Source organism: Sarcophilus harrisii, chromosome 6 (genome assembly GCF_902635505.1).
Source record: "Sarcophilus harrisii chromosome 6, mSarHar1.11, whole genome shotgun sequence".
Lineage (NCBI taxonomy): Eukaryota > Metazoa > Chordata > Mammalia > Dasyuromorphia > Dasyuridae > Sarcophilus > Sarcophilus harrisii.
Genome location: NC_045431.1, coordinates 236559550 through 236572511, shown reverse-complemented (window position 1 = coordinate 236572511; position 12962 = coordinate 236559550). Strand labels below are relative to the sequence as shown.

At 39.5% G+C, this 12962-nt stretch overlaps 1 protein-coding gene across 1 annotated transcript; it reads left to right on the top strand.

The window, feature by feature from the left end:
- Nucleotides 1-8468: 8468 nt before the first annotated feature.
- On the top strand, nucleotides 8469-9407 carry LOC100931702 (mas-related G-protein coupled receptor member X4-like). The gene has a single exon (XM_003774615.2). It carries the CDS (start codon nucleotides 8469-8471, stop codon nucleotides 9405-9407), a length of 939 nt encoding a protein of 312 aa, XP_003774663.2.
- The last annotated feature ends 3555 nt before the right edge of the window (nucleotides 9408-12962 follow it).

Below are 12962 nucleotides of genomic sequence, written 5' to 3'. Positions count from 1 at the left end.
TGGGGTGTAGCCCCAAAGTTGGCTCAGATCCGGGTGGGGCTGGGACAAGTCCTAGGATCTTCTATTGGAATTCAAAGAGACCAGGATTTGTGAGTCAAAGGGTAATTTACATTAACTAGGGGGGGTTGGGAATCAAAGATTGGAATCTTTCCCACATCAAAAGCAGTCCCCATTAATCTCAATATTAGAAATATTCCAGATATTTGGGGGGAAACATCATTTAAACATTTGTACCTAAAAAGGGAATTGAGGGAACACCACTGGTTAGCGCCTCAAAGGTTAACTTTCTCCTCTAAGCAGAATCTTTAAGAAAATGATTACAGACACATGAAAAAAAATTTTTTAAACTAAAAACAAGGCAAATATAGAGCAGAATTACAGCAAAATCTAGCAAGGATAGGAAAGATATGTGTGTGTCTGTATGTGGGGGTTTGTGTGTGTATGTATGTATATGTATATATCTACATAAGTATATATAAATATATCCTTTCTTAATAATATAACAATAACAAAAAGAAGTAAAAAAGAGGTTCACAGCAAAAACAAAAAACAATTTATAAGGAAATAAAGAAAAGATGGGCATTTGTGAATATATATATATGTGTGTGTGTGTGTGTGTGTGTACTGTCTTGAACTGGCATTTGTTGTTATATATTTTGACTCCACCCTGACTTTCTGCTGAGCACATCTCAATGTTCTCTTTCCTTTCATTTCATTTTGTTTTCATTCCTTTTCTGTTTTTCTTTTATCTTATTTTGTTTCTTTAAATAAAATGCATTTTAAAAAATTAAAAGTAAAGACAAGGCAATAGGACCACCATCTAACTACTATCTCTCCATGTTAATAGTCTCTCACAATCAATAGATTAAAAAGTTGGGGCTAGTAAACCAGCGGGCAGACTTCCTTATGGTGTTACAAGAACAAAACAACTGGAAAGGTGCCTACATATCTGGGCAGACAAAATGCCTTGCTGGAATAGCAGTAATGGGTTAAGATGGCATTACAGTACACATTTGTGTAAAAATAATTATGATTTTCATAATTACTGATATGGCAATAATCTAGATTTTTAAGAGTTAACATTTTCCCAGCAGACTCTGACTTAGGAGTCAGACTTCTACAATGTAGCTTAAAATAATCAATTATTGACAATGATTTCCTGGGAATGTTAAAAGCTTGCAGAGCCTGCTCATATCACAGAACTCTGTACCCCCATCAAGTTACAACCCCAAGGATTTCAAATAGTCAATTAAGAACTGTTCCTACAGGACTGGAGAATACCCAAATTACCTTGCTGAGAAATTGATCAAACCCCAGAAATAACTGTATTGTAATCTGCCTTCTCCCTTCCTTCCCATCCATAGTTTTGTATAAAATCTCCATCTTCCCTACAACAGGAGGAGATCTCCTACCTGGGAGAGCTTCCAATTTGCAAACTGCATCCTTTACTTTGAAAGTGATGAATTAAACTTTGGTCATGACCTATGCTTTGAAGCTCTGGCTCCATGGAGAACTCCAGTTTTTTACCAAGGAGTATCCCTTCCCCAGGAAGGCTCCCACAGGCTTTGCTTAGCTATTACCATTCACCCTTTATTCATACACATCCGGGTATCTGGAACTGTATCAACCAATGCTTACCTTGGTTAGGGAAATTGGTGCCAAAAAGCTACTTGGGAAGCTCCAGAGGAGAATCTTAAGATATCTTGGGATTCAGAGCACTACCATTTCACTCAAATTGTGGGTGAAAAGCTCCTTGAGATTTATGGTTCCTTAACCCACTGATTTAACAAAGCTCCCAGATGCTCCCAGATCCCTGGGAATCTGTTGTTCCATTTCATGATAGAGTCACCCAAGCTTTTGTTGCCAACTCAGGTCTCAGTGCGGCAGGACTAGCTTCTTTCTAACTGTGTTAATAATCTTCACCCTCTCATTAAGCTGGCTAATTTTGATTGGCAATTCACTGGGCTCCTCCTTGAGACCGCAGCACATTGGCAGTTTCTCTTGTAGAGCAAGATAAAAAAAGCAAAAAGGAACTTGGGCAGGCAAAAGGAAATCTTTCCTTGCAGCCCTTCTTCAGGGCAGCAGCTCATTTCTTATTGCCTCTACTCTGTATCATCAAAATCAAGCAGTGCAGGAGTTTGTTTTACTTGTGGAAAACCAAGTCACAGGAGGAAAGAATGTAAAAGGGAGCTGAAAGAGATGCTGCAAAGAAAAGAGAAAGCCCCCAGACAACCCTGAAGGACTCGCACTCTATCCCCATTCACTCAGCATGATACATCTCCAGGGAGGGGAGGCAGGAGGGCTGGCACAAGGAGGGGGATATTCAGGCCACCGTGCTGCTGACTCCTGTTGGAAGTGGCTCCTTGCTCATACAGGGCCAAGAAGGGTCTGTTCTAGTTGACCCTGGTGCCACATTCTCAGTGTTAAACCCGGCTCCTTTCCCCACTCTCCTCCCCCCACAGTCAAGAGTGTATCTCAGCTGGGGAGATTGCTAAGAAGACCATTCCAGCCTAAATCTCAGAACCTCTCTCCCCTTTATGGTAGGATCAATACCTTTCACCCTTTTGTCTTAGTCCTTGAGACCCTTAGCCACTTACTAGGATGTGACCTGCTCCATAAATTACAGGCCACTATTTCTTTTGATCGTAAAGGAACCAATACCTTGTGGCTTTTGTCCCTGACACCCTCCATCTCTGAAAGTGTCCCCATTCTTTAGCTCTCTTTCCCTTTACCCCTTCTGAACATCCAGCACTTATCTTGGGATTTCACAGGCTGCTGATATTGGGTTAGTTAATAGTATTATTGTTGTGCAGCTGGATTCATCTAAATCCTTCCTCTCCATAGGTCAAATTCTCCTCAGCACTGAAGACATTGAAGGATTATGACCTCTTATCAATGCCTATCTATTTAAAGGCTTCATTATTCTCTGTACTTACCCAGTGAGCACACCCATCTTTCTAATCCATAAATCTGGTGGATAGAACTGGAAGAAAATAACTCCTTGAAAATTAGGATTGGTCAAGTGGAATAAAATTGTGGTAAAAGATTAAAAAATGATAGAAAAACAAGTGATCTGGAGAACAGATTGAGACAAGACAACATAAGAATTATCAGACTACCCAACAGTTATAATAAAAAAAAATCTGAATACATTATTGCAAGAAATTATTAAGGAAAATTGCCAAAAGTAATAGTATAAGAAAGTAAAGTAGAAATAGAAAAAAACCTACTGACCCTCCCCTTTAAGAGATCCTATGAAGAAAATTACAGGAATGTCATAACCTTCTTTCAAAATTTCCAGATAAAAGGCAAAATATTGCAAGCAACAAGGAAAAAAATTAAATACTGGGAAAAATAATCAGTATTTCATAAGACCCGGTAGGTTGTATACTAAAAGACGGTAGATTTTGGAACATAATATTTCAAAGAACAAAATAAAGAGATTGTATCCAAAAATAATCAATGGTGGGTATAATCCTGAAAGAAAATGTCTATTAGATGGACTGAATTTGATATAAAACTTCTGGAAGAAATAAAGGGAAATCATTAAAGGCTAATTATAAAGCACTGGAAAGGGGTCATATATTTACTCATGGTATATAAACATGCTATCAGTATTCTTAAAACTCACATCTCTCAGATTGGCTGAGATGACAGGAAAAGAAAATAATGTTGGAGGAGCTGTGGGAAAACTGGGAAACGAATACATTGTTGGTGGACTTGTGAATTAATCCAACCATTCTGGAGAGCAATTTGGAACTATGCCCTAACAGCCAAAAAACTGTGCATGCCTGTTCATACAAGTGCCACTATTGGGACTGTATCTCAAGCAAATCATAAAGGAGGAAAAAAACCCCACATGTGCAAAAGTGTTTGTAGCAGCTCTTTTTATGGGGGCAAAGGATTGGAAAATGAGTAGATACCCATCACCTGGGAAATGGCTAAATAAGTTATGGTATATGAATGTTATGGAATATTTTTGTTTTACAAGAAATGATGAACAAGCTGATTTTAGAAAGACCTGGAAAGATTTATACAAATGTATACTGAGGGAAACAAGCAGAACCAGGAATACATTGTACACAGTAACAACAAGATTGTGTGATCAACTATAACAGACTTGATTCCTCTCAGAGGTTCAGTGATCCAAGGGAATCCCAATAAACTTTGGCTGGAAAACACTATCTGCATCCAGAGAGAGAACTATGGAGACTGATTATAAATCAACACATGCTATATTCACTTTTTCTTTTTTTCTACTGTTTGTTTTCTCACATGGTTTTCCCTTTGGCTCTGTTTTTTCTCTCCTACCATAATTCATAAGGAAATGTGCTTTTTGCTTTTTTAAATGAATGTGATGAATGAATGTTCAAAACAAAATAAAACATTGAAAAAGAACTTCCTTTCATATCATAGTACTCCTAGAACCATCTCATTAGTCTCCCTCAGCCCTAATAGAATGTCCAAGACAACAGGAAGAGATCCTTGAGAAGAGCAATGATATGTCATCCATATCAACTTTCTCTCTAAAGATAATGTGTCAACATTATTGTTGATAGGAATTCTGTGCTCATGATGTAGCTTTAATTGGGTATTGTGCAGAAAGGCTATATTTTAGTTTTAAAAAAATCTATCAGTTATTATTATGGCAACACAATTGTGCTTATGTGACTTGTTCAGATTCACACACCTATTAAGTGTTGAAAGTCTGGGGGCAGATTTGAACTCAGGTCCTCCTGAGTCCAGAGCTTGTGCTCTATCCCCTGTTCCATGGAGACGCTCCTGTTTAAAAATCTGTCATCTGGAAGAGGAATTAATCTTCTTTGGTACAACAAAGGTACCACAAGGTACCCAAAGGTACAACAAAGACGAACGGTTAAAAGATCCTAAAAGAAAAACAGAGGCTTGCTGTCAGGCAACATTTGTTAACATTAAGATCTCTGGTAAATAAAAGATTCCCCTTCATTTCTTTTCTTCAAGAAAACAAGACAATTCTTAAAACTTAGATCTTAAACTTCACTTAACTCTAGTTCATGAGATTCCCTAAATTCTAATGGAAAGTTCCAGACAAATTGCACTGCCATTTGGTTATTTTCCATTTCACACAAACGCTTCCTCTTTTGTGGTCCAAGAAAGGGTGAAGATGTCAGTTTTGATTTTGTTTTTGTTTTTTTAGCTAAAAGGGCCCTTAGAAGTCTGATTCTTTTTTTATTATTATTATTTAATAGCCTTTTATTTACAGGTTATATGCATGGGTAACTTTACAGCATTAACAATTGCCAAACCTCTTGTTCCAATTTTTCACCCCTTACCCTCCACCCCCTCCCCCAGATGGCAGGATGACCAGTAGATGTTAAATATATTAAAATATAAATTAGATACACAATAAGTATACATGACCAACCCGTTATTTTGCTGTACAAAAAGAATCAGACTCTGAAATATTGTACAATTAGCTTGTGAAGGAAATCAAAAATGCAGGTGGGCAAAAATATAGGGATTGGGAATTCAATGTAATGGTTTTTAGTCATCTCCCAGAGTTCTTTCTCTGGGAGTAGCTGGTTCAGTTCATTACTGCTCCATTGGAAATGATTTGGTCGATCTCGTTGCTGAGGATGGCCAGGTCCATCAGAGCTGGTCATCATATAATATTGTTGTTGAAGTATATAATGATTTCCTGGTCCTGCTCGTTTCACTCAGCATCAGTTTATGTAAGTCTCTCCAGGCCTTTCTGAAATCATCCTGTTGGTCATTTCTTACAGAACAATAATATTCCATAATATTCATATACCACAATTTACCCAACCATTCTCCAATTGATGGGCATCCATTCAGTTTCCAGTTTCTGGCCACTACAAACAGGGCTGCCACAAACATTCATGCACATACAGGTCCCTTTTCCTTCTTTATGATCTCTTTGGGATATAAGCCCAGTAGTAACACTGCTGGATCAAAGGGTATGCACAGTTTGATAAAGAAGTCTGATTCTTAATAACTCAAAAGCAGGACATTTGTTGCCAGGCTTGTCAAGATAGCATCTAACTGCTTTTTTTGTTTTCTTAAAAGTTTACAAACTCTTAAAATCTTCTGTTAATAAAATCATTGCAAAGAGATTACATTTTACATATCTCTTTATTGGGCTTTGATTAAAACTCCTTTAAAACTGCTTTTACTATTATATCTCAAATAACAAATTTCATTGAAATCAGTGAACATATTTTCTTTCTCTTCCTCTCACCCCTTTGTCCAAATCTCCCTGGTGCAGTCAGGGAAGGAGGGAAGGGGGAAGAAAGAGAAAGACACTCTCTTTCCTCTATGTACTATCCTCCTAGTCCTGGGAAGGGTTTAATTTAGTTGAATTTCTTCCCAAATTACTTTACACATACAAAAAATTATCATTTATCTTAACATAGATATTGTATGTTGGTCACATCTAAAAACCCACATAAAGTTATTAAATATGAAGTGGATCATATACAATATAGTAGTTTCATATAGAATTTGTTTCATGCTAAGCACTTTTGCAATCATGTGAGCTTCACAACAATCATTACTGTTTCTCTTTATAATTCAAAAACTAGGCAAAGATAAAATAATTTGTCATAAATTAGATAACTAATACATATGCACAAGTGAAACAGATAATGGTGGGCTCACCAAATGCAGGAACCGCTTGACTTTCTCAACTCACATCACCATCCAGGGGCGGGTGCCAGGGGCACCCAGATTCTCCCCAGGTGTTACTGGACAGAACCTGCCAAAAACTGGGGTGACTGGTGACATGATCTTCAGATACAAATAGAAACCATTTATTCCATCATTGCAAGAAGAGGTCCAAACACATTAATTGGACAGTCCAGCATGTGATATGGCACGTGACATTAAATGACAATGAATTATATAACAGAAAGAGATTATATAGCAGAAATTTTATAGCATTAAAAACAAGGGTACATCTCCTCTTTCCTGCTGATTTTTAAATACATTGGATGGACTGAAAAGGAAGTAACCATTGATCAATGGTCAACAATGCTGTCTACTTCCTGGAGGTGATGTGACTTCCTGAAGACTAGATCGAAGGTTTGACCTACTTTACTCTATAGACTCTAAGGAATGTTCACTATCCCATCCACTTTGATTTTAAAATATTGATTTTCTGTGTGGGACAGCATATGCCACAATATATATTACGTGCAAGGAAAACTTATTCATTAATATTTTAAATATAAATAAATAATAGGATGAATGAATTTATGAATTCATCAAAGAGTAAAGAAACAGGAAATGGCATGTATACAGCCATCAAATGAATTGACTCATGTTCATTGTTTTAAATGCAGTGGTTCAACCCACCCTTAGGCCTGTCCACATTGGGTTTAGAAGGAAACCAAACCCCCAAATACTAAAGAAAGAGGAGAAGAGAGAGGGAAACAAAGGGTGAATTTGAGTGTGGTCAGAGAAAAAAAGGTAAGACACATGCACCCCCATCTTCTCTAAAAGATTCATTTCTATACATCTCTGTCCCATCATGACAAGAGGGAGATGCAAAGGGGAAAATGAAACCAACTTTTTCTAATGATCTACTTGAGTCCTAGGCACAAAGTTAAGCACACGACAAACACTGCCTCATTTGATCTAAAGATCTCTGAGGTTCCTCCTATTTTTGGTCTCATTTTGCAATGTGGAACCCGAGGGAGACAAAAGTAGAAAAATATGTCCAGGGTTACACAGCCAATGTAAGGAATGACAAGTCCTGGAGACAATTTGGGGGTGACTAATAATCAGTTTTTTAATGATAGCTAGGAAATAAGACATTGAGATCAGGATCTTGGCTGGAAGTCAAAGATGCCTCTGAAGAGTATTGAATTCTTTAAAAGTCTTTAGAAAGGTGGCTACATCTGAAGGTGGAAACCAACAATCCTCGAGGAAGTGGCCCAGGAGCTGGACAAGAGCCTTCCTGTCCACCTGCTGAGGGCATGAGGAGCTTTAGCTGCCCCAGGTACTAGGACAAAGGCATCCATTTCTCTCCAGCCAATGAACCAGGAACAGTGATCGGGTAATAATACCTACATAAACTTCTCTTTCGTGATGAAAAATCATGTACCTCAAGGATTGGAGCAAATTCATGCATCAGCAATGTCCCTCAGAGACCCAGGAATAACCTACAAGGAACTGGTTTCTGAAGGAGAAAATAGGAAGCGAAAGTCTTAACCCTAACTGAATAATTAGTTATTAATATCCATGAAATAATGATTTTTCTCACTAATAAGTTTGCAAGACAAGAGTATAATTCATTTTTCCCTAGAGCCATACTTCTATGCACTGTGGCGCCCTCTAGGGGCAAAAGAGGAGCTTTGAAGGTAGAGAGAGGCACAAATAGCCAGGAAACTCCCTGAAGTCCTTCTCTGTCTTTGTGTCCCCAGGGTGTCTGAGAGGAGCCGGGCTTCATGGAGCGCAGACCACCCAACATGACGGTGTCCCCCACACCTGAATACCCGGGATATGATTCTGACAATTCAATGCAGATTAGGAAAGGTGGTAGTTCATCTGGAAGCCTTCTCTATTATGACTGCATGGACATCCTCTCTCTGCTCATTGCCCTGCTTGGGCTGGTCGGGAACGGCGCCGTCCTGTGGCTCCTGGGCTTCCGCATCCGCAGGAATCACTTCTCCATCTACATCCTCAACCTGGCGGCGGCCGACGCCCTCTTCCTCTGCTGCTCCTTTCTTAGATCCGTACTTACCCTTTCTAGAGTTTTCAATTTAAAATGGGAAATACTGTCATTCTTCACATATATCTCCTACACTGCGGGCCTGAGCCTCCTGGCCGCGATCAGCACCGAGCGCTGTCTATGCGCGCTCTTCCCCCTCTGGTACCTATGTCGCCGCCCCAAGCACACGGCGGCCGCGGTCTGTGCCGGACTCTGGGCTCTGGCCGGGATGGTCTGGCTACTACCTCTTCTAAAGCATAGTTTTGAGCATGACTTTGTCACCCTATTCATCATCCCGAGTGCATGGTTCTTGCTCCTCACGTGTGTGCTGGGCGTGTCCAGCCTGACTCTGCTGCTGAGGGTCCAGTGCAGCTCCCGGCACCGGCGGCCCCCCAGGTTCTACCTCCTGGTCATGCTCACGGTCCTCGAGTTCCTGCTCTTCGGGCTCCCCTTGGGGGTCTGGGATATCATGTATTTTTACTATAAATTAGACCGCATGCTTTATTGGCTCTGTGACACCCTGGCCTGTGCGAACAGCAGCGTGAACCCCCTCATTTACTTCTTCGTGGGCAGACTAGGGAATAAGCGGAGGGAGCCTCTCAGGGTGGTGCTGCAGAGGGCCCTTGGGGATGAGCAAGAATTAGGAGATGGGACAACAAACACCCCCCACACCAGCAGCGCAGAGACTACACTCTGAGCCTAAGAGCAAAATGTTGAGACACGGCAGTCCTTGAAATGGGCCCCCTCCCCCAGATCCACTAGCAGCTGGCCTCTCCCTGAGAAGAAAATCAGGATTCTCCTTCCATTATTTATGTGGATGCCTAAGATGTGAAATCTAGGCAATGAACATTTATTAGGCACCTATTGTATACCAGGCAGCTGGATATCCAAAAAGGACAGAGCTCCAAGGCCTGGAATGGGAAGAACTGAGGTCACATCTAATCTAAGAACATAGCTGTATAATCCTGCACAATTCACTCAACTCTGCCTCAGTTTCCTCATCCATAAAACGAACATCAAAAGAAATGCAAAGCTCTCAAGTATCTTTGTCCAGAAAACCGCAGATAGGGTCATATGACTGAACAAGAAGACTATATACCAGGAACTGTACTAAGCCTTTCAAAACATTGCATTTAGAGGCTGATAGATGGCACAATTGATAGAGCAGCAGCCCTGAAGTCAGGAAAACCTCAATTCAAATCTGGTATCAGACACTTAACACTTCCTAGCTGTGTGACTCTGGGCAAGTCACTTAACCCCAATTGTCTCAGCAAAGGAAAAAAAAATCCTGTTTTATAATCACAATACAATGTGTTCTCCACACATCCATTTTACACTTGAGGGAACAGGCAAGCAGAGATTCAATGACTTGCTCAGACGCCCAAAACTAGGAAGCATCTGAGGCTGGATTTGAACTCAGACTTGCATGGACTGCTACTGGGTAAGTGAGCAGAACCAAGACAACATTGTACACAGTAACAACCAAATTATGGGATGATCCATTGTGATGGACTTGAAGTGTAATGGTTCAAGGAAATTCCAAAAGACTTGCAATAGAAACTGCCATCTGCATCGAGACAGAGTTAGGGATACTAGGACTGGATTAAAACATAGTATTTTCATATATTTGCTGTGATTTTTGTTTGTTTGCTTTTTTCTCTCTCTCTCTCACATTTTTTTCTCCCTCTTGACCTGGATTTCCTCATGTAACATGATGAATATGGAAGTATGTTTGGAGTAACTGCATATGTTGAACCTGTATGGGATGGCTTACTATTTGGCAAATGAAGGGAGAGGGAGAAAAATTTGGAACACAGTGTTTACAGGTGCTAATATTAAGACCTATCTTTGCATGTATTTGAAAAAATAAAATACCTATTTAAAAAATTAAAGATTAAAAATATTTATATATACATACACACATATATACATAAACTATATGGATACAGCTATTCTATTTCTACTTCTAATCTAGGCAATTTATATTTTTGTAAATATGCTTCCATTTCACTTAAATTACTAAATATATTGACATATAATTGGACAAAATAATTTCTTACATTTGACATTTCATATTCATTAGTGCTAGCTTAACACTGTGCATTTTTAATATTAGTGATGCATTTCCTTCTCTGTTTTTTAGAATTAAAATAGATAAATACTTGGCTAATATGACTGGGGATTTTCAGTTTGTTCTTTTTCCCGTTTTAATTGCAGACCCAATTCATTGGTCTGTTCTTTCTCGACTTTATTGATGCAAGTATTTAAGGAATCTTATCCGTCACTGGCTAACCAGGTCTCGATGTTTGTCGAAAATTTGTGTTGCTCACATAAGCATCAAGGGGGTCATCACCAGTCTCAAGGCAGTGATAGTGTATGTGAATGGGTTTTGCCAGTGCACTATCTATTTGGGATTTTACAAAGGATGTGATTTTCCAGAAGGCCCAGGGTCCAGAAGCAAGCCAATATCTATAATTTGATCAAAATCTAGAACAAAAACACAAATCTAACAAAGAAGGCTTAGTTCAGTCTCAGACAGCAAGACTCAGTTCACCAGAGAATCCAATGATTTCTAAGGGTTTTGAAGTCCAACAATCTTTGATGTCCATGAGTCAAATGCCATAACTGCCACGCTTTTTCAATGGTAAGCACAATCAGCAACAGAACCACCCGATATTTCTTGGGTCTTCTCCTTTGTTTTAAGGGTCTGCTCTGTCTCTCTGTGATGGACAAGGTGAATACAGCTCATTGGCAATATCTGATTCCCCCCTACCTGTAGAGATACAAGCAAACCCTCTCCCCCAAGCAGTTAGCCTATCTGGTTCTTCCCATTCACCACTTTCTGGGTCTCTCCACATCACCTGGCAATTATCTAAAGATAGTGGAGCTGCTCACACTGGACATTGCCCTTCCGGTGGGTTATAAAACCTCCAGAGCCAGTCATCTTTGTCAAAATCAAGAAATTAATAGTATAAGGGTTAGATTTAGAAGTTCTCTAGGGTTGCCTGTGGCTCCTTTCTTTTATTTTTGGAGGAGCATCTTAATATCTCTGTTTCTCCTCTCTACTATTGCCTGTCCTTGAGGATTAAAAGGTATGCCAGTGGTGTGTAAATTCTTATACTGTACACAAAAGGGTGCAAAATGTTTGGAAGTGTAAACAGGACCATTGTCTGTTTTTATTGCTTGTGGCACACCCAAAATGGCAAATGCTTGTGTGAGGAATTCAGTGACCACTTGGGCTGTCTCTTTTGCTGCTGGTATTGCAAAAGTGAATCCTGAAAAGGTGTCTACCACAACGTGAATAAAAGACAGATGACCAAAAGATTTATAATGGGTCACATCCATTTGCCAGATTTCATTGGTCTCAAACCATGAGTTTTCTACCCTGGAGGCAGTGTAGGAGTGTGGAAAGGAAGGCAAGCCGTACAGGCTTTTACTATGCTCCTAGCTTCCTCTCTTGTTATTCCAAATTGTAAACGTAAAGCTCGAGCAGCCTGATGGTATTTAGAATGAAATGCCTGGGCTTCTTGGAATAAATGAGTATTAACCAACATAGTTAGAAGGCTATCTGCCTTTAAATTGCCATCAAAAATGGGGCCTGGAAGTCCACTATGAGAGTGGACATGCAAGATATAGATCTTACCTGGATGCTTTCTCACTTGTTCTTGAAGTTTCTTAAAGAGCTGATATATATTAGAGGCTGTAAATTTTATTTGGGCTGTGGCAATTCTTTGTGCCACACCTACTGAATAGGCCGAATCAGATATTATATTTATGTCTCCTGGATAATAAGTAAGAGCTAGAATGATCCCATACAGTTCATTCTGCTGAGTGGACTGAAAAGGAGTTCAGACTACCCTCTTTATAGTTAAATCATGAGAGTACACAGCACAAATGTTATGTTTGGATGTATCCGTGAAAATAGTTGGTCCTTTAAGTGGAACTTTAGAAACTTTTTCTTCAAGAATCCATCGCCAATTATGTAATAGTGTGGTTATCATTAATGGAGACCCATGTGTAAAATTTGGAGCCATGGCTAATAAAATTTACCACTTAGGATGATCTCACAACACACATTAATTTGTATAGGTATAAAAGGTGTATATCTTGTCAGGTCTTGTCCCAGATAATTGTACTGCTCACTTAATGGCCTTTAATAAAATTCTAGCCACAAGCACTTGGTAGGGAGTAAGGCTTTGTTTTGGTTATGCCGGGAGGTTCACCCACTCTATCACACTGTCTCCTTGATGAA